Genomic DNA, 26459 nt, shown 5'->3' with positions numbered 1-26459 from the left:
AGCTTTTTTCTTCTTTATTGTGTTTCTATGTGGTATTACAGCTTGTCGGTATATGATTTATACAGTACATGCTTACCAGTGTAATATGGTACCAGTCTGTTATTCCTTTCAACGGTTTTATATAATCATTACTACTGAACTATGTAACCCAGCATGTTATTGTGTATCTTTCGCCAATCGGTTTGTGCCGGACTGTACCTCAGACAGGGTTCACTGTAGCTGTGTGCACTGGCAAAACAAAATTCCTTGATCATTATATTATTATATTTTATTAAATGAAAAGTAAAAGCATCCAAACAACCTTAAAAGTTACCCAAGCTTCAGAAATGGAAGAAGAACCTAATTTTTCAAGTTGTCTATACAAAATCTTTTAAATAAAGAATAATTATAGGATAATAGCAATAAAATATTTTTGTATTAATCGAAAAAAACAATAGAATAAGAGTAAACAAATCATGAAGCTACCATTATCTACTAAGGTGTAAGCTTCACTATGCTTCCCCTGTCATACAAATCATAGACAAAAAAAATGTGGTACCTAACAATGCTGCAATAATTACCAGGTTGCAGGTTTACAGGTTTGTGCTGCACTTATTTCGCTTTGATTTTTCAGTGTTTTCATGTACCTATGTGTCCCCGATTCGAAAAAAAGCTCACATGTCGAAAGGTCGTTTATCAAATGAAATGATTACTAGAAAATACACATTGGTAACTGCTACCGGGCCTGTTGTCCATAACTAATAAAAACCTAAAAACCCAGACATGTTCTTGTCTAATGATTTGTCCGCCAACGTGGACAATGTCAATCTGTTACAACACAAAATAATTTGCCATTCATTTTTGTAAAATGCTCAGAAACTCATTGTATGATATTCGTCCTGAGATGTTTTTATCAAGGAAAGATGTAAGATGGAAAATGTCTTCCTCTGAGAGATTTATGTTGTATTGCATCAAAACCTGTTGAGAGGACAAACATTTAAATTAGTATAGTTTATTAAGAAGGAAGGTAGTTAAGATAAATGCACTTGGTGTTTTTAGCTATGGAGATTGTATTATATCACCTCCAGCATATGCTACCATTTCCATAATTGCATTAAAAAGCACTATCACATATTACTGTACACAATTAACTATCTATAATGTACAGTGTAATGTAGGATGATATCAAGGGCTCTATGTGGTAATTAAAGATAAAGCAGAATTAGTTACTTTTCTGAAATCCTGAACAGAAATCTTTCCTGTGCGTCCCTTGTCACAAGAGATAAACCCCTGCTTCAAGGCTCTAAAGTAGAGCTGGACAGAAGGACACAGCCTGAGCAAGGTATCCATGCACTGCTTACTCATCGGCCCCGAACTCAACTGTAGAACATAGATAGAAAAAAAAATGCTGTAGAGCTGCTATATACACTATTTCTTTCCTGATAATACAGTCTATAGTTTTAATTCAAGAACAACTGGGTATTGACTAATCAGGCCTTACCGTTGATGGAATGTGCAGTTTGCGTCTGCGACTGAAACTATTGGCTTGAGGATTGAGAGTGAGCACAAAGTGCTGCAGGAATTCTGGGTAAGAAAGTCGTTTCTTTCTTCCGATGTTATACTTCTCGCGCAGTTGCTCGAACTGGGAATGTGTTAGGCTAATATGGAAATCCTCCAGTATGCCTGTGGACATTTACACCGCAGTGAAAAACTATAATTCTCACTATGCACTAGAATTTAGCTTGCATTAGTATCATGAGGTTCTTTTTCCCCCCAAAGGAACATCAACAGAACATCATTAGAACAATACACTAAAAAATGTGAACAATACAGAACAGGGTATATGCATAGCACAGGCTGTCAAACAGAAGTCAGTGGTTAAATAGGGCATCAATCAGAGAAACCGAGAGGCCAACATAACTCTCAATATACTACTAATACAATGCTTCACCGTATCAATGGTTTTCTCAGTGTGATCAGCACTGCCAAAGGTAGATAGGTTTCTCTTATCACAGCTACCAGAAAGTCAGCACATCTATGCGACAATGGTGTTATTGCAGTACATTTTACCAACAGAATCAATTTAGCCATACCTAAGAAAGTCTCTACATCAATCTCCCCAGTGCTCCCTGTGTCAGTCTCCCTGCACCTTCTCTGAACCTCTCGCCAGCATGACCGAATCTGGGATCGCAGCCTCCTCTCCACAGCTTCCGGATTTAACAAAGATCTCTCTGTAGATCGTCCACAGACTGCAGAGGAAGGCCTGCGCAACTCTGGAACTAATAACTGGACAAGAAAAACGATCAGATCAATGACAAATGGTACTGTCAGTAAACAGGGTTTTCCTAAGGCACTGTATGTGTGAACAAACACATATAATGACACCTTGCTTTTCCCAAGGCTGCAGGGTGCTGTTTTTGGGCACTCTGGAGCAGCAGAAGGTGAGCTCTCCAATGGACTGGAAGAATGTGATCCTCTTTTATTTCCCTGTTCTATCGGTTCTCCACTGAACTTCTTCAGGAACTTGCGGTAATCCAGGTTTCCAAAACCACTGATCGGCAACATTTTCCACAAATCTTCAAACTGTAAGGTTACATTTACTGTTTACTTGTTTGGGAAAGGTAAAAAATAGCTAATTGTTTAGCAATATATAATAAATAAAATATTAGATATTTAGATATTGTCAGGCTTACCTGTTCATCAGTGAGTCTCATGAAGTGATGATCACAGATGGTCCTGAAGTCCTCTTTTGAAATCATATTCACTCCAGCATAATCTAAATCTACCATCTCCTTGGTGATGGTATAAATGCGAGCAGAAACCACCTCCTGGATCCGTGTTAGTATATCAGTGATTGGTAGCAGACGTGCCTGGTTATGGAAGCGTACCTTGTTGATTTTCTCAAGCCATTCTTCAGATGTCTGTAATGAATGTAAATTGTATGTACACTTTGCTGTAAAGGAGAACATGTCCATTTGATACATTGTTTTATCTTTAATAAGTGCTTCATCTTGGTCAGGGTGGCAGTAAATCTGAAACCTAACCTAGGAAGGCTGGGTGCAAGAAAGGAATACATCCTGGAAGGTCCCAAAGCAATGCACATGCACACAATTTAAACAATTAGGAGCCATTACTGAAGCAAATCCTCCTACTAAAATGTTTTGGGTGGTAGTTAGAAAAGATGAGAACCCAGAAGACACCCATGAAGATGTATAAAACATAATTAAGAAATAGTAAGTAATCATCGTGCCACCTTAGGTCTATTAAATCGTTTTATCAAGTGCACTCATGTCATTCATTTTTTATGTGCATATTTTTTACCTCTTGGTTGTGAAGATTGAAGATGTGAAGAAACTGTTTCCAGTCCACCTGGCTTTCCTCTTCTGTGATTGACAGCTTAGTTAGCAGGTGTGCATATTGCACATCAGTGAGTTTAATGCAAAATTGGTCCAGCACCCGTCGAAACTCTGCCTGAGCTATCTTGCCATTTCTATTCTTATCAAATGCTGTGAATGCCTGGAATTATAAAAGCATATATAAATAGATTGTTCAAATACATTTAATAGCTATTTTGACTGAGTAAAAAGTAGCTGACCAGTTTTGCACAACACCATTTTATCGAAAATTAGTTCAATCATTAGTCCCTACCTTGGTAAGTGTATCCAAGGAGTCTGTGACAAGTTCTCTGACCTTCTGCAGAGCTCTGTTAGGGCTGAGACTCTCTACACTATCTCCTGTAACTGAAGACATAATTGCAGGACTGCCTCGAGCCATTACAGACCTGCTACTGACTCTTTGTCCAGCAATACGGTCCAGAAAATCATGGTATGACAGCTTACAGACATCAAGTCCAAGACTGCAGAAAATGACAAGAGAAGAAAATGTAAATCTATAATCATCTTGTTTGAAATGTTATATCAATGTGTTTTTGTGGAACAATGCAATACTTCTTGATTAGACCCAATAATTGAAGATCCTTTATCTGGAATCCATGTGTTTGTAGCAGAGCCAATAGGTCCATTGCAGTCACATGACCATCCCCTCTCTTATCCAATTCCACCAGACTTGAGCAAATATCATCAAAGCTGTGCTTTAAACACTCCCTATAGGATGGCACAGATTTTATTTTAGTCTCTGTTAAATAGCAGCAATGAAGAGTTAGTAAATCATGCCCAAATACACAAAATACTGTGTATTAAATATTAAATATGACTAAGTAATAGGTAATTCATTACTCACTTTAGGTTGTGCAGTTCTGTTTCGGTTAAAAGGTTCTGTGAGGCTGTTCTGTAGATGGTCTTTCCCACTGGAAATTGTGTAGAAGCTTGCGGTGTAATATTTAGCTTGTTCATGAACTCTGTCTTAGTGACATATCCTTTCCCATTATCATCATACCTAGATATAATGTATGTGAGGTCAGCTTATCTGTCCCAAAGCTAAATTCATACCACAGTGCTATTGAATTGTCAGTTCTGGTTGTTGAGAAGGTGTTAATGGATTTTCTATAACACTCATTCTGAAAATGTCATGTACAGAGCAAAATTGTTTGTAGAATTCAGCTACCTCTCTTGATATAATATAGTTTCTTTGGTAACGGCTAATAATAAACTGATTAAAATGTTTATAATTGATTAAAAAAAAAACTCCCTGACAGGGTCTCCAGTGTCTGCATTATCTATCAGTCAAAACTGAAGCTGTTCCATAAACATCCCAGGACAATGGCTTTGTGGATTCTTAGTAATTTTATAAGCTTTTTTCTTAACCAATTTAAGAAGATTGCCACATGCCACAATCTCTAAATCTGTAACTCTAAATGGATAAAAAGAATGTTAAATGTAACTAAGCAAACAAAATCTGTCATTCTTTAATAAATGCATTACTGTGATATACCATCAATGATTATTTTCCCAACTTACATATAAATATAGAAGTATTCCTTACCTTGCCCATATTTTATCGAATTCTCTCGGCGTAATAGGCAGATAGTACTTGAAAAGAATTTGTCTCAGCTCATTCTTGGTGATCCTGCTTTCAGTATCTTCACCATACTTTGTAAAAGCCTGTCAAGATACATATATTTATTAATCTCACTTATAGTTAATGCCAATTTAGTGAAGAGGAATTAAAAACAAAACAAAAGTAGTTTATCAATATAGTTTTCAGTGGCGATAATTTTAATTACAAGTCAGTATCCTGTGTTTAGTTTTGTAAATACTAAGGGTGTAATGGTAAACATATTAAAATACATGTAGTAAAATATTATAAAATATTACTTTTGATATTATTTAACCAAGCAGGCATTTTATTTAAAATAGTTTTAAAAATGTCAACTGTTTAAGTGTAGCAAATCACAAATGTTAATATATAATTTTCTTCTTCTTCTTCTTCTTCTTCTTTTGGCTTCTCCCATTAGGCATCGCCACAGCGGATCATCTGTCTCCATACAACTCTGTCCTCTACATCTACCTTTGCCTTTCAAGCCAACTACCTGCATGTCTTCCCTCAACACATCCATAAATCTCCTCCTTGGCCTTCCTCTTTTCCTCCTTCCTGGTGGCTCCATTCTCAGCATTCTCCTACCGATATACCCCATGTCCCTCCTCTGCACATGTCCAAACCATTTCAATCTCGCCTCCCTCACCTTGTCTCCAAAACATCCTAAATGTGCTGTCCCTCTAATAAACTCATTCTAATCCTGTCCATCCTCATCACACCCAACGAAAACCTGCAAACATCACGAAGACTTCTGTCTGACCTAATCCGTCAACCTGTCCATCACCACTGCAAACAGGAAAGGGCTCAGAGCCGATCCTTGATGCAGTCCAACCTCCACCTTAAACCAGTCTGCCGTTCCAACTGCACACTTCACTGCTGTCACACTGTAAATGTTAATATATAATAAAGCAATTCTATGTTTTGCATTTCTTACCCTAACCATAACAAAAATAAACAGAACCGTGACTTAAAAACCAAGGTACGTGCTGAACTGTCAATTTTGTGTACCGTTACACCCTTAGTAAAATACGTCTTTTTTCAGACGTTTCGTTAGCAATTTTTAATCACATAGAAACCCCTTTAGAAGGTGAGTAGGAGGAGTCTAAATAAATGCTTTATTTACCTTCAAAAGTTCGGACCCCCTGGTGTGGGCAGTGGCCACAAGATAGTCATGTACCTGTTCACAAGCTTGATCAAGTAACTGATCAGTTCTGGATTTAAAGATACATAAAGGAAAGATTTTAATGATTTGGAATTACATACTAAGGCAGATATTTTTAAGTCTGAATCGCTTACGTCATATTACTGATGAGATTCGTTTCGGTTTTCCTGTCAAACCGAATCTTGCTGTAGAACTCAGCGTAGTTAAGAGTAGAGCCAGGCTTAAAACCTAGCAGCTCGAGCAATCTCTGGTACTCTTTCTCTTTAGTCATGATTCTCAGGCTTTTGAACAAAACTCTAAAGTCATTATAGTTCACCAACCCATCCTTGTTTCTGTCCATCAGTCGGAATGCTGTTAAAACATCCTAAAGGAAAATATGACCTTTTATTTATTTTTTTATATTTATTTTGCATATATTGAGAACAGGGGTGTGAATTGTTAGTCACCTCTGTTTTAAGAGGTAAATTAATTTCAGACATCCAGTTAAAAAAACCCAGATTGAATAAGTCACAGGAAGTGTATTACCCCGTGATATTCTTTGATGCGTTCCTCAAGTTGATTTAAACAGTCCTCTGCAGAGAGCAAGCTGTCATTCTTAATATTATTCAAGTTTCTTTCATCCCCTTCGTTGTTTTCTTCTGCTATGGCATCTATTTGGGGAAAAAAGTTTGCGATCCTAACCAAAAAGTGTTAAACCAAAAATCTTTTTAACTACAGCTCAAGTTATAACTCATACCTTCATATCTGTGGATGAAGTCTGAGAAGGGAATTGGTCCGTTAAAGAAACCAAGAGTTTGGATGAGTGTCTGAAATTGTTGTGCATGCATTGAAATCCTACAATCGTCCAGAATCTAAGAAAAACATCATGCAGAAAATAAACATTGGCATGATCAGTCAAGTCAAGTCAAGTCAAGTCAAGTTTATTTGTATAGCGCTTTTCACAACAGACATTGTCTCAAAGCAGCTTTACAGAAAACAACAGTGAAGGTGAATGGTGTGCGTTTGTCCCTGATGAGCAAGCCGTGGCGACAGTGGCAAGGAAAAACTCCCTTAGATGATATGAGGAAGAAACCTTGAGAGGAACCAGACTCAAAGGGGAACCCATCCTCATATGGGTGTGTTCTTTGCTAAGTACAATTATGACATGGATCTTAGATACAATTTAAATGTCATGGCTATAAAAATGCACAGTTTAAGATAATGATCATACCTTTTGGAAGTCTTTTAGGTCAAGAACTGATGCAAAACTCTTGCTGGTATCCATCAGACACTGTTGAAGTGTGAGCTTCCGCATCTGCAGCCTGTCTCTGAGCTTCTTTAGCACAACGTCCACCAAAGCTTGCCTTTTTAAACTCTCCACATTATCTTGATAAGCCCTTTTATTTCTGGACCCAACATAGATAGTAAAAATGCTACATGGCAAACACTCCAACAAGCACTGTAAAACAGACTAAAGTTATACACTATATGGACAAAAGTATTGACTTTACCAGCCATATGTGGTTTGTCCCCAAACTGGCATCACAAAGATGGAGGCACACAATTAAATCGAATGTCTTTGGCTGCAGTAGCATTAAAGATTCCCTTCACTTAAACTAATAGACCCAAACCTGTTCCAGCATGAAAATTCCCCTGTGCACAATGCCAGCTCCATGAAGATATAGTCTCCATGGGTTGGAGTCAAAGATCTTGGGCGGTCTGCTATAGAACTCTGATCTCAGCAAATGTGGAATGGGATGTTCAAAAAGATATACCAATCTCATGATCAGGCGTCAACAAACTTTTGTCCATATATTGTTCAGTGGATGTATTATTTTTGTTTTCTTCCTTTTTCCTCCTAAACATGTCTTGAAACCAACCTTTCAATCAAGTTCACTCCCTTGTTTACACTCTTGGTCTTATCGCTCCTCAAGGATATTCCAAGGCTCGCTAATAACAACTTATAGTTAACAGCTTCAGATTCCTTAAAAGGTTCGCAGAGCCTATAGTAGGAAACCAGATAGAAATGATCCAGTGGTAAGTACATGCTGATGTAGTGTTAACACCAGTGTAAAGTTACAGGTCTCTTACTTTTTAAAGTGGCTGTCAGACAGTGGGAGTCCATACTTCTGAAGGAGCTTTCTCAGGTCCTCAGGAGGAATAACGCAGCTCTGAGTCGGGTCTGTATCACTTAGAGTGGACATCAATAAACTATAATTATCAGATAGCTGCTCCTTAAGAACCCCCTCCACCTACAGATAACAAAAAATATTTTAGGGATTATTTTGGCATGAATTAATGCAAGTGAATTGTTTTAGTGAAAAGTACAAAGGCTGATGCATTGTGACCAGAGCAACCACAGTTTTACTTCTATACTTTAAATAGACTACAGATAAATTGTGTGTGTGTGTGTGTGTGTGTGTGTGTGTGTGTGTGTGTGTGTGTGTATGTATATACAGTGGGTACGGAAAGTATTCAGACCCCCTTAAATTTTTTACTCTTTGTTATATTGCAGCCATTTGCTAAAATCATTTAGGTTCATTCTTCTTACTCATGAATGTACACATAGCACCCCATACTGACAGAAAAACACAGAATTGTTGACATTGTTGCAGATTTATTAAAAAAGAAAAACTGAAATATCACATGGTCCTAAGTATTCAGACCCTTTGCTCAGTATTTAGTAGAAGCCCCCTTTTGATCTAATACAGCCAGGAGTCTTTTTGGGAAAGATGCAACAAGTCTTTCACACCTGGATTTGGGGATCCTCTGCCATTCCTCCTTGCAGGTCCTCTCCAGTTCTGTCAGGTTGGATGGTAAACGTTGGTGGACAGCCATTTTTAGGTCTCTCCAGAGATGCTCAATTGGGTTTAAGTCAGGGCTCTGGCTGGGCCATTCAAGAACAGTCACGGAGTTGTTGTGAAGCCACTCCTTCGTTATTTTAGCTGTGTGCTTAGGGTCATTGTCTTGTTGGAAGGTAAACCTTCGGCCCAGTCTGAGGTCCAGAGCACTCTGGAGAAGGTTTTTGTCCAGGATATCCCTGTACTTGGCCGCATTCATCTTTCCCTCGATTGCAACCAGTCGTCCTGTCCCTGCAGCTGAAAAACACCCCCACAGCATGATGCTGCCACCACCATGCTTCACTGTTGGGACTGTATTGGACAGGTGATGAGCAGTGCCTGGTTTTCTCCACACATACCGCTTAGAATTAAGGCCAAAAAGTTCTATTTTGGTCTCATCAGACCAGAGAATCCTATTTCTCACCATCTTGGAGTCCTTCAGGTGTTTTTTAGCAAACTCCATGCAGGCTTTTATGTGTCTTACACTGAGGAGAGGCTTCCGTCGGGCCACTCTGCCATAAAGCCCCGACTGGTGGAGGGCTGCAGTGATGGTTGACTTTCTACAACTTTCTCCCATCTCCTGACTGCATCTCTGGAGCTCAGCCACAGTGATCTTTGGGTTCTTCTTTACCTCTCTCACCAAGGCTCTTCTCCCCCGATAGCTCAGTTTGGCCGGACGGCCAGCTTTAGGAAGGGTTCTGGTCGTCCCAAACGTCTTCCATTTGAGGATTATGGAGGCCACTGTGCTCTTAGGAACCTTAAGTGCAGCAGAAATCTTTTTGAAACCTTGGCCAGATCTGTGCCTTGCCACAATTCTGTCTCTGAGCTCTTCAGGCAGTTCCTTTGACCTCATGATTCTCATTTGCTTTGACATGCATTGTGATCTGGAAGGTCTTATATAGACAGGTGTGTGGCTTTCCTAATCAAGTCCAATCAGTATAATCAAACACAGCTGGACTCAAATGAAGGTGTAGAACCATCTCAAGGATGATCAGAAGAAATGGAAAGCACCTGAGTTAAATATATGAGTGTCACAGCAAAGGGTCTGAATACTTAGGACCATGTGATATTTCAGTTTTTCTTTTTTAATAAATCTGCAACAATGTCAAAAATTCTGTGTTTTTCTGTCAATATGGGGAGCTGTGTGTACATTCATGAGGAAGAAGAATGAACTTAAATAATTTCAGCAAATGGCTGCAATATAACAAAGAGTGAAAAATTTAAGGGGGTCTGAATACTTTATATATATCTATATATCTATATATCTATATATCTATATATATATATATATATATATATCTATATATATATATATATATATATATATATATATATACTATATATATTAGGGATACCACAATTCTCAATATAATATTGAACCGTTCGGTACAACATCCACGGTTCAATACGCGCTTGTGAAATTCGGTTTTACGTTTAAATAATTTATGTGCTTTTTATTTCTCTCCGAATTGACTGTTTGTGTGCGCCTGTAAGTCTACGAGCTGAGATGAGGAAACTCCTCCCCGCGAGTAAATGTTCAATTACTATGCTCTAAAGTTAGGGGGCGCTGAACCATCATTCCACACTTTAACATGGCGAGCGGTGGTGAAGTGAGGCTACAGTACGAGGAGGCAACAGTTCCTCGCTGAAGCCGGCAACAGTTCCTCGCTGAATCCTTCCAGCATACTTCCAACATACCCAACTGTTTACGAGAGACACATGAAAATAACACAGGCAGTGAGGGTGTTCATTGCCAAAGATTTGCAGCTGTTTTCGGTGATTGGAGATGCGGGCTTTTGTCATCTTATAAAAACACTCGATCCGCGTTACAGACTACCGTCTCGCACTTTTTTCAGCTCCGAGATAATTTCCGACCTCTATGAAAAGACATGCAACAGTATTGTGTATGAATTGGCTTAAGCACAGAGCCTTGCTCTGACCACAGATGGTTGAACCTCGCGGGCCACCGTGAGTTCTTTTTCTAACTTCGCTCGGTGTTTCACTATGGGAATCGCTTTGGGCATGACCAACTACGGAAGCTCTTATGACACCACGTCTGTCTTGACTGAGATCAGGCTCCGCCCTACCTTTATCTCTCAGGTCGACCCCATCTAACATCATTCGCGCTTTCTTCCCGTGAGGGACTACACTAAGCTCTCTCAGCACATCCAGTTCTCGGCTGTTTTCGCTCAACTGTTCATCGCACGGGCCGTCATTGGATTCCGCCACCGAACGCGAGATCAGTCATACGGGATCGTGCTGAGCATCATCACGGAATAGCGTCCGCGTCAAGGCGAGCTATTCCTATTCCGACCTGCTGGGTATTTAGTTACACGGTAGGGACATAGTAGCGTCAAGCTATTACAGGCTTAGTGCGTCAAGGCGAAGCCTTCGAAGGGCTAACTACCCTACGAACATCGGCAGACTAACGTGTTGTGACGAGTCTAATATTCTCCGTACTCAGCCATGTCGACGGTCATCCCCCCCACCAAAGGGAATGAGTTGAAGATCAGGGAGGCTGCATCCCGCCCGTGTCCATCATCATGTGGAGCAACCATCTCGGGCAGGGACCCTCACCCGATGTGCATCACGTGCATGGGCCCGAAGCACGCTCAAACGTCGCTCGCGGACCCGCAAGCATGCGCTCACTGCGCGTCATTGCCGGTGAAACATTTGGAGAGACGGCTGAGAGAAGCGGTGGCTAACCAACAGGACCCGTGCCTGTCTGGCGCCGCCGCGAGGTCTACAGCCGTTGAACATCAGCCGCGAGCTACCACGAGCTGGGCGGACCTGATGGTGGCCGAATCGCCGGTCATGCCGCCTCTGTTCAGTGACCCCCTCGCGGAGGAGGAGGAACGACCGTGCGACGAGGACGCGGATGCGAACTCAGACCTCCTCGACTTGGACATGGAGGACGAGGATGACGACAGTGGTCCCTTCCCGGCTCAACAGTCGAGGCCCCAGACCGCGGGCGATGCAACCTCACAGGCTGAAGGTAACCTGCACGAGGTATGCAAGCGAGCCGCGGCTAAGCTAGGACTAGCGTGGCCCGCGGCCCAGGACGCGGAGGGAGCTGTGAGAGACCTTTACGACGGGAAAAGGCTGCCGCCTGCTCAACCCGCTACTAGACAGCTCCTGCCCGCCGTGCCGGCTTGCATGAAGGAAATGGCTCGTTACTGGTCTAGCCCCTTCAAGAGCAAGCTTCCAGCAAAAGGGTGCTCCAAGCTGGAGATTCAAGGGATGGAGGAGCTGGGGTTGGCCGGACCCCCAGCTGTGGAGCCTTCGGTGGCTTATCACCTCCATCCGAATCGGCGTTCTATCTCTGCCTCCTCTCAAATTGCGCTGCCTGGAAAAATCGAGAGATTGACGGCGTCCATCCATCAGAGGATGTATAAATACGCAGCGCAGTCAGTGTGCTCGCTAAACGCGGTGACGTTACTGTCCGCGTACCAGGCGGAGATTTTGGAGGAGATGGGACGACAGCTCGACACGGGAGTACCTAACCCGGTACTTTGGGACGAGATCTGTGTGGTGAACGACCTAATCCTGCGCTCTTCACGAGGCACGGTTCAGGGCTGCGGCCGCGTGATGGGCTTGGCTGTGTCAGGTGAGAGAGCGTTGTGGCTTAACCTGTCAGGCTTGGGTGACACACAAAAAGCGGAAGTCATGGACGCTGCCTACGACCCCGCTAAAGGTCTGTTCGGTCCAGCTCTGGAAAAGATGAGAGAAACCAGCACTCTCAGGAAACAGGAGGATGAAGCATTCAACCTCTGTTTGCCTCGTAAGCTGTCTCAGAACCCGCCCCCTCAGCCAGCGCGACGGGGTTTTGCCGCAGCCACGGCTGCGAGAGGGAGACCGATGAGCGCGAGAAGTGCAAGATCTGTTTTCGGCGGACAACAAGCTGGCCAACGTCCGAGATCGGACGGCTCAGGACCGTGGGGAAAGCATTCATTTGCGGCCGTAGCGGCGAGAAACCGTCCGCCCCACCCCGAGGAGCGGAAGAAGAAGCGTGCTACCTAACACGCGAATGTTCTCCGATCCTCCTTTCTCTGCCGGCGAAGAAAAGGAGAAGAGAACACGGCCCGGTTCTGAGTTCTGTAGGGGCTTCATCCCTAGTTTCTCCTCGGGTTCGAGGAATGAGGGAAAGTGTTCAGTGTCACCAAGCACTCATGACGTGTTCACTCGCACGTCAGTTCGGACGATTGCACAATAAAACTTTCACCATCGCATCCAAGCCACGGGCTGAGGGCGATGTGTTCAGACACAAAAAACAAAATAAATGTTACAATTTCGCATCCAGGCGATCAGCCGAGGGCGATTGTGCACAAGAATCCCGAAAGTTCAGCGTGCACCCCCCCCCAGTTTCGCCACTGGAGGGCGCGTTTGCTCTGCCAGCGGAGCTCTGCGCGGCGACGGTTGTGACGTCATCAACACGCGACCAGTGTTGTGTACGCGGGGGCTCCCTTTCTGCGCACCTCGTCAATTGGCGCGCAAGCGCGGCGCACCCGTGGGTTTTAAACACGATTTCACGTGGATACAGGCTCCAATTCGCTATGAAACCACCCAGATTCAACGGTGTGTTGGTCTCGGTGGCTCGAGGAGAGTCGGCTCTCGTCCTGACGGCCGAGATCGACTCTCTTTTGGGGAAAAAGGCAGTCAGAGTTGTTCCGGAGGCAGAAAGCCGTCAGGGTTTTGACTCCCGATACTTTGTGATTCTGAAGAAGGGAAGCACATCTCTTCGTCCGATCTTGGACTTGCGTGTGTTAAACAAGCACCTGAGAAAATATTCATTCAGAATGTTGACACACAAAACGCTCTGTCGGTCGATCCGTCTAAACGATTGGTTTGTGACGATCGATCTATCGGACGCGTATTTTCACATAGACGTTTACCTGTCACACAGAAAATATTTGAGGTTTGCACACAGAGGCACTGCCTACGAATTTCAAACCATTCCGTTCGGTCTGTCTCTCGCTCCGAGAACTTTCAGCAAGTGTGTGGAGGCGGCTCTTTTGCCATTGAGAAACAGCGGGATTCGGATTTTGTCTTATATAGACGATTATCTGATATGCTCCTCGTCAAAAGAGCGAGCGATCAGAGATGCGGAGAGCGTGATCACGCATCTCTGCAGCTTGGGTTTCAAAATAAACAGGGAAAAGAGCCGCTTGTGTCCCACGCAGCTCAGTATAGATTCCCTCTCCTATCGTGTCACGCTGACGGAGACAAGAATCGAATCTCTCATACAGTGTCGCTCCCGTTTTCGGGCAGGGACGAATGTCCCGTTCCGAGTGTGCCTACGAATGCTGGGTTTAATGGCTTCGGTGATTTCTGTGGTGCGTCTGGGACTTCTCATGATGAGAGATTTTCAGAGATGGGTCGCGCGGTTGCGCTTATGTCCCCGACGTCATCTCAATCGGCCGGTCAAGATAACGCACGCGTGCGTCTTAGAGCTCCGCCGATGGGGATGCCCCGCGACTCTTCGGTTGGGGATTCCCTTGGGGGCGGTGTCGTCGAGGGTTACTATGACGACGGACGCGTCTTTGACGGGCTGGGGCGCGACCCTTATGGGCAGAGCTGTGAACGGCGTTTGGCCTCCGCAGCTGATCTCGAGTCATATAAACTACTTGGAGTTGTTAGCGGTTTTTCTAGCTCTGAAACATTTTCTGGTTTTCATAAGGGGCCAACATGTGTTGGTAAAAACAGACAATTCCACAGTAGTCGCATACATCAACCGACAGGGGGGGTTGCGCTCCCTCCAGTTGCATCAGTTGGCAAGGAAACTGATAATGTGGTGCGACGCGAGGCTTTTATCCATCAGAGCGACTCATGTTCCAGGAATATGGAACAAGGGTGCAGATCTGTTGTCCAGGGGAATGGAAACTGCACGCTCAGGTGGTGGAGCAGATATGGCAGAGATACGGCCGGGCTGCCGTAGATCTCTACGCCTCGCGAGAAAACGCTCAGTGTCCTCTGTACTTTTCTCTAAGGGACAGAGATGCACCGTTGGGTGTGGATGCGTTAGCCCACCCATGGCCAAACGTTCTTCTCTACGCGTTCCCTCCGCTGAGCTTGATCTCCCCCACTCTAGCCAGGGTCAGAGAACTCAGCTTGTCACTGATTTTGATAGCTCCACGCTGGGCGTCCAGACACTGGATCGCAGAAATAGTTCAGCTGCTGTCGGATCAGCCGTGGCCGCTCCCTCCACGGAGGGACCTTTTGTCCCAGGCGGGCGGGGAGATTTATCATCCGCACCCGGACAGGATAGCTCTATGGGCCTGGTCTGTGAGAGGTGGATCTTGAATGTGGCAGAATTGCCACGATCGGTTATACACACTATCCAGAGTGCTAGGGCCTCGTCGACTCGCACGCTTTATGACAATAAGTGGCGAGTTTTTGAGGAGTGGTGTGGCCGTGGTCGCATTGTCTCCTTTCAGTGTTCTGTGGGAGACATTTTGTGCTTTCTCCAGGATTTGCTGGATAAAGTGAAAGCTTTTTCTACTTTAAAGGTGTATCTGGCGGCTATTTCTGCATGTCATGTCGGGTTTAATAACGAACCTGCGGGTCGGCACCCTTTGATTAGTCGGTTTATGAAAGGTGCACGCCGTAATAGGCCGGTGTCTCGACGGCTAGTGCCTCAGTGGGATCTGTCCTTGGTTTTGGAGGCCCTTTCTCATCACCCTTTTGAGCCGGTGGATGGCATAGGGCTGAAATTTCTTTCTCTTAAGACAGCACTGCTTGTGGCTCTAGTGACTGCGAAGCGTGTTCGCGAGCTGCAGGCCCTGCCTGTCAGTCCATCCTGTTTGCAGTTTGCCCCTGGGCTCACGAAAGTTTCCTTTCGCCCTAACCCGGCGTTTGTACCTAAAGTGGTGGATTCTTCTTATAGATGTCCCGTTACAGAACTTTTGGCTTTTCACCCTCCTCCGTTCTCATCTCAGGAGGAGGAGAGGTTGAGTTCCTTATGCCCAGTGCGGGCTCTCCGTACATACGTCAGGAGAACAGCGGATTTCGAAAGTCTGACCGGCTGTTTGTGTCTTGGGCTACCCCCCACAAAGGGAAGCCATTGTCGAGACAACGGCTGTCCCACTGGATTGTAGAGGCTATATCTCTAGCGTATGAATGCGGTGGTTCTCAAGCCCCTGAGGGTCTGAGGGCCCACTCGACTAGAGGGATGGCGACTTCATGGGCCCTGCTTAAGGGAGTTTCTGTTCAGGAAATTTGTGCGGCAGCCGGTTGGGCCACGCCACACACCTTTGTGCGGTTTTATAGACTAGATGTGTCTGAGTCATCCTTGGCACATGCGGTGCTGGGAGCCAGACGTCCTGTGCCCATGTGATTGGGTGTAGCGGGATCATGTGCAATCCGGGAGTGGTCTATATCTCCCATAGTGAAACACCGAGCGAAGTTAGAAAAAGAACGATGGGTTACTTAACGTAATCCCGGGTTCTTTGATAACAGAGTGAGGTGTTTCACCAGCACTTCCCTCCTTGCACGAGGACGGGAAGAAATCTCGTTGCAATGATGTTAGATGGGGTCTCATGTCGACCTGTCTGTCAAGACAGACGTGGTGTCATAAGAGCTTCCGTAGTTGGTCACGCCCAAAGCGATTCCCATAGTGAAACACCTCACTCTGTTATCAAAGAACCCGGGATTACGTTAAGTAACCCATCGTTACCTCACTGTAACTGTTCACTACATGTCGGATTGGGAAATGAAAAGCGCTGTACTCCAAACCCGTCCCCTGTATGAAAGTCATACAAGCGCTCATTCGGCAGAAGAGCTGACAAACGCAGTGAATACATGCAATTTGAGGAGGCCAGATATGTTTAGGAATTAATGTGTTCCCCAGTTTGTACATGGGCTACCAGCTGTGAGATGTCAGTGTTAATTTAAAAAATAAAAAATGTTTATATTATACAAAACAATAGGAAGCTTTCAAGTAAAATAAAGGAGTATTGCAATAAATCGTTTTAATTTGTTTCTTCCTAACCTCTTACTGTTCCTATTGCCTAAGCATAGAATAACAAAAAAACAATTTTATGTGTTAAGCAATCAGAACCGAACCGAAAACCGTGGTTAAAAAACCGAGGTATGTATTGAACCGTGGGCTAACTGTATTGTTGCATCTCTAATATATATATATATATATATATATATATATATATATATATATATATATATATATATATATATATATATATATATATATATATATATTTATATATATATATATATAATACATTTTTTTCCATGTAATATAATATAATATAATATAATATAATATAATATAATATAATATAATATGATTTTCTTTTTTTGTGATTTATAATTGACAGTGCACTCACTACAGTCCAAGCTGCTGTGGCTGAAGGAGATTGAACAGTATGCGGCATCTGAGCTCCTGCCTTGTGCTCTGAAGCTTCACTGATCTGTTCCTGAATCTGTGTAGACACGGACTGATGCTGCAGCAGTGCTCACACACACACACACACACACACACACACACACACACACACACACACACACACACACACACACACACACACACACACATTCAGATTGATTCAACTGTCATTATAACTATAACCATAACTATATAACTGAATTATAACTAAAACCCAAAGCTCTTCACCATGATCTACTGACTGAAAGACATAAAATTAAAACAAGCAAGTAGGTTTATTAGATAAACTGAGTCATGGATCGGGACAGACAGACGTATTCACAATAAGTGGCAGAGTAAATAACATAAATATAGCAGAACATATTACCATACCACTACTTCTGGCTTTTGCTTTTGAAAAAAGTCCAGGATGTGTTGATAGCTGATGGACCCTGAGTGTGGAACATGGAGGAGATCTGTCAGTCCTCTGAATTGCTCATCTGTCAGTGTGAAGGTCAGACTCTCCAGTAACTTCCTTAGATCACCACAGCTGACCTGCCCAGTTCTGTTCTGGAAAACCAAAAAAAAAAGAAACACATGCACACGCATACGCACACGCACACACGCACGCACACACACACACACACACACACACACACACACACACACACACACACACACACACACACACACAATTAAATAAGACAATATACCATTATGAAAAGAAATTATCATAATGAATAAACGAATAAATAGATAGATAGATAGATAGATAGATAGATAGATAGATAGATAGATAGATAGATAGATAGATAGATAGATAGATAGATAGATAGATAGATAGATAGATAGAAAACAATCAAACTAATTAATACATTTTCTCTGCAAAGTTTATTTCTCACAGTTGACTGGGGAACATCTAGGGATCCCCCAGATGGAGAAGAAGTCAGTGGTCAGGGACAATGAAGTCAAAAAAGAAATATGCAAACATGCAAACCTGTTTAATGAACAATAAAAAAGAGGAAGAAGTTTGGTGGACCTTTATTTATGTACATTACATTTTTCAAAACCCTTAACAAACCTCATCAAAGACCAGAAAGGCTCTCTTCAGATGAGGAAACACCTCAAGTATCTGTTCTTGTAACTTTGGCAAGACTTCTGCAATACTGGAGAGTTGACAGGCAGCAGGATCTGCATCTTTCCTAATAAGACAGAGAGAAAAATTGACCAAAACAATCTCAGGTACAGATTTTTTAAATAATATGTTAATTAAAAGTTATTCAATATGATTTACTGATTTTCAGAAGCTGAAATGTTCTGTAATGTTGACGTAACAGGTAACATCTCCCCCATGTTTCTGAATAGAGCAAGAAACTTTCTCCATTGTACAGGTTCTGCAGGGTTCACCCCAAGCCTGCTCGGCCAAAATGACATGCGTTTGAAGCAGGCTACAATGCAAAGCGTACACTATTATACAGTAATATTACACAAATGCACAAAATGATCAAACTCATACCTGTTTAGGAGACCCAGAAATGAGGTGTGATTGATCGGAAAAAGGAAACTGCTCAGAACTGACTTCAGGTCGTCATACAAGACAATACCACTGTCTGTGACATCTAATGCTTGAAGTGCTTTCTCCACAAGAGGATAACTTACACTCATCTGTAAAGCAAAATACATAATGTCGATTTACATTACAAATTTTTACATTTTAATTTGTGTGAATGTTCATGTCTTAGGTTCTCACTTTCTTTAGAAACATGGTGTGGATTTCATCTAAACTATACTGGGACACAGATGAAGTCTCCCAAGCTGATGTCCTGCTCTTGGATCTTGTGCCAAATCGGTTTGTTGCATCCCAGTTCAAAGCTTGAACAGGTTTTTCAATAGTAATCAAAAACCAAAACATAACTCAAAGTGCAACATTATTTAAGAGACCAAATCCTGCAACTCCTTAAATTAAAATCTTTGTGTGATATGATAATTGAAGGATAATTAGCAGTATGTTAAGAAGAATTGACACAAGATATTATTATTTAATATTACCGAGTTTTGCAGAGTCTGGAGCAATTTTCCGATAGCTCTCACAATCAACACCAAGCCTTTCGAGAAAATCTTTGTAGGATATTGTCCGAGAGTTATTCGGGCTGTAATGTGACCATAGCCTGTAATCATTCACATTAAAGTATATTTATCATAATTCAGTGAATACTCAATTCCGATTGGTCAGAAGGTATACAGTATATATTTTTTTATAACATTAGCATCTCTAGCAGTATTTCTATATCCAGATTTATACTTTATGCACTTTTTTGTTCTAAAACTCCAATGTGACATATTATCTAGTAACAGACAGATAAAACAGATGTACTGCTACTGTATGAGCCACATTTACCATTTGCTTATCTAAAAATGTGTTTGTTATAAGCGGTTAAGGGTTGATACTCAAGCCTCAGTATTGCCAAGCTGCCACTCTTGGGGCCCCTGAGCAAGGCCCTTAACCCTCAATGCTCCAGGGGCCCTGCATCATGGCTGAACCTGCACTCTGACCCCAGCTCCTATCATTGCTGGGATATGCGAAGAAAGACGTTCACTGTGCTGTTAAATACATGTGAAGTATAAAGCACCTTCTTTCTTTCTTTCTTTCTTTCTTTCTTTCTTTCTTTCTTTCTTTCTTTCTTTCTTTTTTTCTTTCTTTCTTTCTTTCTTTCTTTCTTTCTTGCTTTCTTGCTTTCTTGCTTTCTTGCTTTCTTTCTTTATGTTTGCTTATTTCTGTTAGTCTCTTCTTTTTACCAAACACGTGGGGCCATTAGAACAAACTTGCAGGTGACACAATTTACATAGTTTATGTTGCAATTCATGTTTTTATTTAATAAATTACTTTATTAAATGTATCCTTGATCAGCCTTTAGATATATTTAAACATTTGAGCACATGTCACGACTAACAGATTGCTTTAACTTTTCACACTGTGGACAAAAAACACCCAATAAACACCTACATTCAATTTTTTACTACTACAGCTATTATTAAGTTGATATGGTAAAGCTTCTTGTAAAGAGATCATTGTTAATAAGAATTAGAGAAAATGATATCTGCTACAATGCAAGTAATCACAGCAAAAAACTGGACATTCCACAACATTAAATATAAACTAAATTAATAAATTAAATATACACTGAAAATCTGGAATTTTTTTTCTTCATTTGTAATTGCTAATTAATAGAAGGTTTTCAGCATTTTTAAATATTTCAAACAAAAAAAATGTAAAAGTTCAGTATCATTCTTTTTATGTACTTATTTAGATGTAGGCAAATTTATGATAATGACAATGATTACTTCTTTCTACAAGACATCAAATCACTTCATAAAGCATATGTTCAGCGGACATGCTAATGCGTTTGATCTCAAATGCTTACATACTTCCTTAAACTCTAGCACATTGTAATTCAAAGCAAAAATTGGAAGTATGAAATACTAGAAAACGTAAAAATTCTGTTTAATATCGAAGAGTCTACAATATATTCAAAGTTGAATTTTTAAAATTTGTTTAATTGTGTATAATATTGTAGATGTCATATTGCTTTTGCTAGATGAATTCAACTAAGAATCTTCACACCATACTTTTCCTGCTGTATACTACTATACTGATTTAAATGTTCTAGATGAGTACCTGCGAAACTCCTGATTGCTCAGAGGAAAGCAGTAACTCTCCAGAACTCTCCTCAGTTCATGCTGCTGGATTTGCGTGTCCCGGTTGTAATCGAACAGGCGAAAAGCCCTAGTAATGTTCTTCAAATTGACTCCAATCTTTTAAAAGCAACATTAGCAAAGAACACTTTTATTACTGCATTTAAAATACATATACAATTAGGTAAAACTTTCCACCCAAAACCTCACACCTTGTCTTTCAAGCGGCACTGCAGCTCTCCAAGCGGCCAACTACGCTGACTTCCACTTCCAGATGGAATTCTGCAGCATGACATGTTTCTAGCATGTGTAGCAAAAGAGGTTTGGATGAATATTTATATACAGTATATATAAACATGCTGAGAAGACTCCTGTAGTTTTACATGATACCTGACTGGTTCTTTTGAGATCTTGCAGTACTGTTGTAGGAATTCCATATAAGGTATTGTTCTATTCCCTGTTTTTGGGACCTAGCATTAAATACAAAGAACCAGGAGCAAAGTATGATTATATTATAAGTGTGAACATACTGTATATATAATAATATATAATAACATACCATATCTTTGTATGCAATATAGACATTGTAACCATAATAATAGATAGATAGATAGATAGATAGATAGATAGATAGATAGATAGATAGATAGATAGATAGATAGATAGATAGATAGATAGATAGATAGATAGATAGTATGGGTACACAGCAACAAAATGCAATTGTGCAAATAGACAAGTGCAGATAAATATGTAGCATATGTACAGCAAGCTGGGGTCAGAGTGCAGGGTCAGCCATGATGCAGGGCCCCTGGATCATTGAGGGTTAAGGGCCTTGCTTAAGGGCCCCAAGAGTGGCAGCTTGGCAATACTGAGGCTTGAACCTCGAGCTTTCAACCCAGCACCTTAACCACTTATAACAAACAAACTTTTGGACAATATATGTGAAATATAATAATACTAATAAATAACAATTATAATACTCTTATCAGACTAATTAACTGGCCTACCAAACGATGTAGATTAGGCACTTATTATCACGAATAAGGATTAGTTTATCTCTGATGATGAGTAGGTCGTTTGGCTTCATTGCAGCTTTTCTAGGCAGTAAATCAAGAGAATTAGATCTGCTTGTCCGACTTGACTGTTAAAATGGGACCAGTAAAATTCCCAAAATACTCTCTATGGTCAAAAGTATGAGGTATTGAACATCCTGTTACAAAACCATGGTGTTAATATGAATGTATTCCCTCAGTGCTTCCATGGAGGTCTCCACTTTTCTGCTATTGGCTAAACCTCTAAATCTTTCTACTTCACTGGTTATGGGGATTTGTGCTCGTTCAGCCCCAAAGACATCAGTGAGGTGAGGATTTGATGTGGAGGTCTGGGGTGCAGTTGCTGTTCTAATTCATCCAAAAGGAGTTCAGTGGGGTTGAGGTCAGGATTATGTGAACACACAAATTATATCACTCCAACCTGAGATAAAGCATTCTTCATTTGTTTTATGCACAGGAGCATTGTCATAATGTAAAATGTCATTTAGTTCAATAACAAAACATTAGCTCAGATTTTTCACATACCAATTCTAAACAATGCATAATACATATTTCATATCTCATGATGATTTTATTAACGTGTATATAATGGTGTTCATTTCTACAAGTAAACCAGGTGAAAAACGTTCTCACCTTTGCAAGCAAACAATCAAATTGAGACTGAGTGAGTGGCATCAGAAAGCCCTCGATAACTCGCCGAAACTCTCCCTTAGTCACAGTGGCGCTGCCCTCCTGGTCAAATGCAAGGAAAGCTGCCTTCAGGTCATCTTTTCTGTCGTTCACTTTCTGTAAGAGCATGTTCTCAATGTCCACTAAAGAGAGACTCTCATCAGCCACTGACTGCACAGATGAGGCTAGATTAAAAAATAAAAACATAAAACACACACACACACACACAAAAAAAAAACGAGAAATGAAAAAAAACTTTCTTTTATTCTAAACTGTTTGGCAAAACTTGGTCCTAAACTGCTTTGAGACATGGAAACAGCAAAGAACCATTAAACCATCTCTCTTATTTTAACGCTATTGTCTGTTTAGTCTCATAATATCAGTATTGTCTTGTATGTCTTTTCTATAAGATAAATGTATAGTGTTGTTATTTATGTCTGTACTTTTGAGCCCCCAACACCTGGAACCATATTCCTTGTGTGTAACACACTTGGCCAATAAACCTGATTCTGATTCTGATTACTGAATTACTCTGGTCAGAATTGAAGCATTTAAAAGGAAAAAATGTCCAAGTATATAAACTCTTACTAATCTGCTAATGGATTATTACCAGAGTCACTTTTGAGGGTGTTCCTTCTCTGAGAGTCATGGCTGGAAGTATGAGAAGTGTTTCTGGGGATGATGGTGATTCCCCGTGACATGGGCCTCAGGTCCTTTAGACCTGGGCTAGAGGGTGTGGCTGAGATCATCACTGCTGGAGTTCCAGTGCCTGAGAGTTACATTAGAAATATAGTAATGTATCTGATTAATGAGTCTGTTAGAACTGTTAGTGGTAGCACATTGTGTGTTTAACATTTAGGGATCATTATTTTTATGGAATAACCGAACATTCAAATCTAGCCAATACCAATATTGTACTAGCATATACAGTACAGACCAAAAGTTTGGACACACCTTCTCATTCAAAGAGTTTTCTTTATTTTCATGACTATGAAAATTGTAGAGTCACACTGAAAGCATCAAGGGCTATTTGACCAAGAAGGAGAGTGATGGGGTGCTGCGCCAGATGACCTGGCCTCCACAGTCACCGGACCTGAACCCAATCGAGATGGTTTAGGGGTGAGCTGGACCGCAGAGTGAAGGCAAAAGGGCCAACAAGTGCCAAGCATCTCTCGGGGAACTCCTTCAAGACTGTTGAAAGACCATTTCAGATGACTACCTCTTGAAGCTCATTAAGAGAATGCCAAGAGTGTGCAAAGCAGTAATCAAAGCAAAAGGTGGCTATTTTGAAGAACCTACAATATGACATTTTTCAGTTGTTTCACACATTTTTGTTATGTATATAATTCCACATGTGTTAATTCATAGTTTTGATGCCTTCAGTGTGAATCTACAATTTTCATAGTCATGAAAATAAAGAAAACTCTTTGAATGAGAAGGTGTGTCCAAACTTTTGGTCTGTACTGTATATCCAATAAACACTTCTCTGTTTTATTGACTTTCTTCATATATACACACTGATGGTCTTGTAGCACATCTCAGACATTTGTCAAGCTGTATATATACAAATTAAAGCCACATATTGTAAGAGATATTGTAATATATGAAACTCTTGCTTTTTGGATGGAAACAATTTGTTTATTTCATTATTGATTTATCACATTTGAATAAAACTTCCAGGGCTTTGCTTAAGAGCTCATTTATTGCATGAGTATTGCAAAAGCCAATATCAATATAAACATCGTAAAAAAGAGCTCTGACTCTTGTGTTTATGTACACATACTGTACATAATCTATTCTGCTTTAATGAAAATGTAAATCATATTATTGAAAAGGAGAAATTATTTTAAAATGTTCTCTTTCAGTGAAGGCAAGTTTACAACATACTTGTGTGTAAAGACTTTTACAAATAAATATTCAGATTCTTATATTTAAATACTTTTTGAATTTATTATTAGGCAAATGTACAAAGTATTCAAGTTTCTTTATCACATCTTGTTACGTTGTAGGATTATGCTAAAATGTTTGTAACTTTTTTTTTACATCAGTCTCATACAACATAATGCAAAAGCAGAAAAATGGATTTGAGATAAATTGCAATCAAAAACAAACCCTGTATTATTACAAAAATAATTTCTGAAATAAATTTAATAAAAAAAAAAAGAGTCTGAATATTTGCGTCAATGTGATATTTCAATTTTTTTCTTTTTTTTATACATTTTTAAAATAATCACAAATATTTTTTGTGGGTTTTTTTGTTTGTTTTTTGCTTTTGTTTTGCGAATCGACAAAATGTGAAACAAATGAAGGTGGCTGAATATTTTTTTAATGTACTGTATGTATATTTAAGTAGATTAAAGCTCATTTGATATATTTCCGGACCAAATTACAATATTTTTATTACAATACAGAAATATACTTGTAAGTAAAATACTCATATATCAAGTATACTTTCAATAGTGCAAAAATAAAGGAAAAATGCTCAAGATATTTCTTGATTTATGTCATTTATTTATAGTGTCTCCTATCTCCAGGAAAAAAAAAATCATCATTTTTATATCATTTTGTTGAGAAAACAAAAAACATTGGATACTTCAGATCTGAACTTTCGGATCTTGTGCTTGATCATTTATAGAAAATATTTTGCTTTTTAACACGTTTTCAAAATAATCACAAATCTGTTTTTGGTGTTTTTTCATGTTCAATGCTTGTAAGAATATCAGCAATAATGCAAAATAAATAAATAAATAAATAAATAAATAAATAAATAAATAAATAAATAAATAAATAACAATCTTTATATTTCTTGTTTTTAAGTAATTTATCTGTAGTGCTCTGCCTGAAGACTGTCTCCTATCTCCAAGAAAGTACTGAGAGAAACTGACAAACAAGCAGCACTGAATACTTTAGGATTCTTTCAGAACTTGCCTTTTTGTTCTGTACACAATTCTTCACGAACAGTTTATAAAAGCGTTAAAGATAAACAATGAATTTCTATTCAAGATAAATTGGAAACAGTGTAACTCACAGCTTTGTTGAATTCCTCTTCTCTCGTCCTATTTTGTGTTAATTAGACCAATTTTTCAGTTCCAGTTCAGTGTTCAAGTCAGCATAGCTACACTGTTATACAAACCAAGGACGCTCCTGGCTGCCATGGAGACGTGCTGTCAATCAAAGCTGGGATTCCGCCCACTGCGTGCGCGTCAACATTTATTCATTTACTTATTTATAAAAGAAAAGTGTATGCTTCTGTGCCATTAGTTTGGTAAGCATGCCAATCTGTCATATCTCACTGTGTTTTTTAATGTAATATTTTTCTGACCTGTAGTGACTTGCCACTCTTTGCAAAAGACTGCAAATATTTGGAGACTAGTGTGATTTTTATATAATTAATGTGTACTTTGAATTGTTTGTATAGAACAGAGATGCATGGTGCAATTATTGTAGATTGCATATCTGCTCAAAGCTGTTACTTTAGTTCATTATTATATAAACAGTTTATATGATTAAAAACTCTTCACACCTAGTATCCACTAGGTGGCATTCTAGAGCTTTTCTTTCTTTCTTTTTATACATTCATTCTCTGTATGAATGTGTATGTGACAAATTAAATGTAAATTTTAATTAGAAATTGTAACATTTGGCAATGTTTATTATTTATTGTCATTTTTTAAAATAGCGTTTGTAATGATTTCTATAAATATATATTA

The 26459-nt window shown here is 40.3% G+C and overlaps 1 protein-coding gene across 1 annotated transcript; it reads right to left on the bottom strand.

Annotated features, from left to right (window-relative positions):
• Window positions 1–261: 261 nt before the first annotated feature.
• Window positions 262–25906, bottom strand: efcab6 (EF-hand calcium binding domain 6). Its single transcript, XM_083561384.1, has 31 exons — window positions 25778–25906; window positions 23360–23518; window positions 22714–22934; window positions 21419–21498; window positions 21241–21328; window positions 21012–21148; window positions 19385–19503; window positions 19086–19207; window positions 18852–19000; window positions 18630–18749; window positions 18417–18537; window positions 17729–17905; window positions 17298–17414; window positions 8207–8367; window positions 7996–8118; window positions 7347–7521; window positions 6873–6987; window positions 6662–6786; window positions 6271–6500; window positions 6098–6185; window positions 4921–5039; window positions 4219–4374; window positions 3927–4082; window positions 3628–3835; window positions 3301–3495; window positions 2673–2900; window positions 2365–2562; window positions 2073–2265; window positions 1481–1662; window positions 1210–1359; window positions 262–957 (listed from the first exon to the last, which is right to left on the bottom strand). The coding sequence occupies exons 2-31, from the start codon at window positions 23496–23498 to the stop codon at window positions 835–837; spliced, it is 4515 nt and encodes a 1504-aa protein (XP_083417510.1). The 5' UTR covers window positions 23499–23518; window positions 25778–25906; the 3' UTR covers window positions 262–834.
• Between the last annotated feature and the right edge of the window lie 553 nt (window positions 25907–26459).

Source organism: Silurus aristotelis, assembly GCF_946808225.1.
Source record: "Silurus aristotelis genome assembly, chromosome: 14".
Taxonomy (NCBI): domain Eukaryota; kingdom Metazoa; phylum Chordata; class Actinopteri; order Siluriformes; family Siluridae; genus Silurus; species Silurus aristotelis.
This window is presented reverse-complemented; position numbering and strand designations above follow the sequence as displayed.

Coding starts and splice junctions, on each gene's coding strand:
- efcab6 (XM_083561384.1), bottom strand. CDS start 23,498: ATGATCTCAGCCACACCCTCTAGCCCAGGTCTAAAGGACCTGAGGCCC. Junction 5,040..6,097: donor GGGGGTCCGAACTTTTGAAG/GTAAATAAAGCA, acceptor GTATCTTGACAG/GCTTTTACAAAGTATGGTGA. Junction 958..1,209: donor CTGTTCAGGATTTCAGAAAA/GTAACTAATTCT, acceptor TCCTCTCAACAG/GTTTTGATGCAATACAACAT.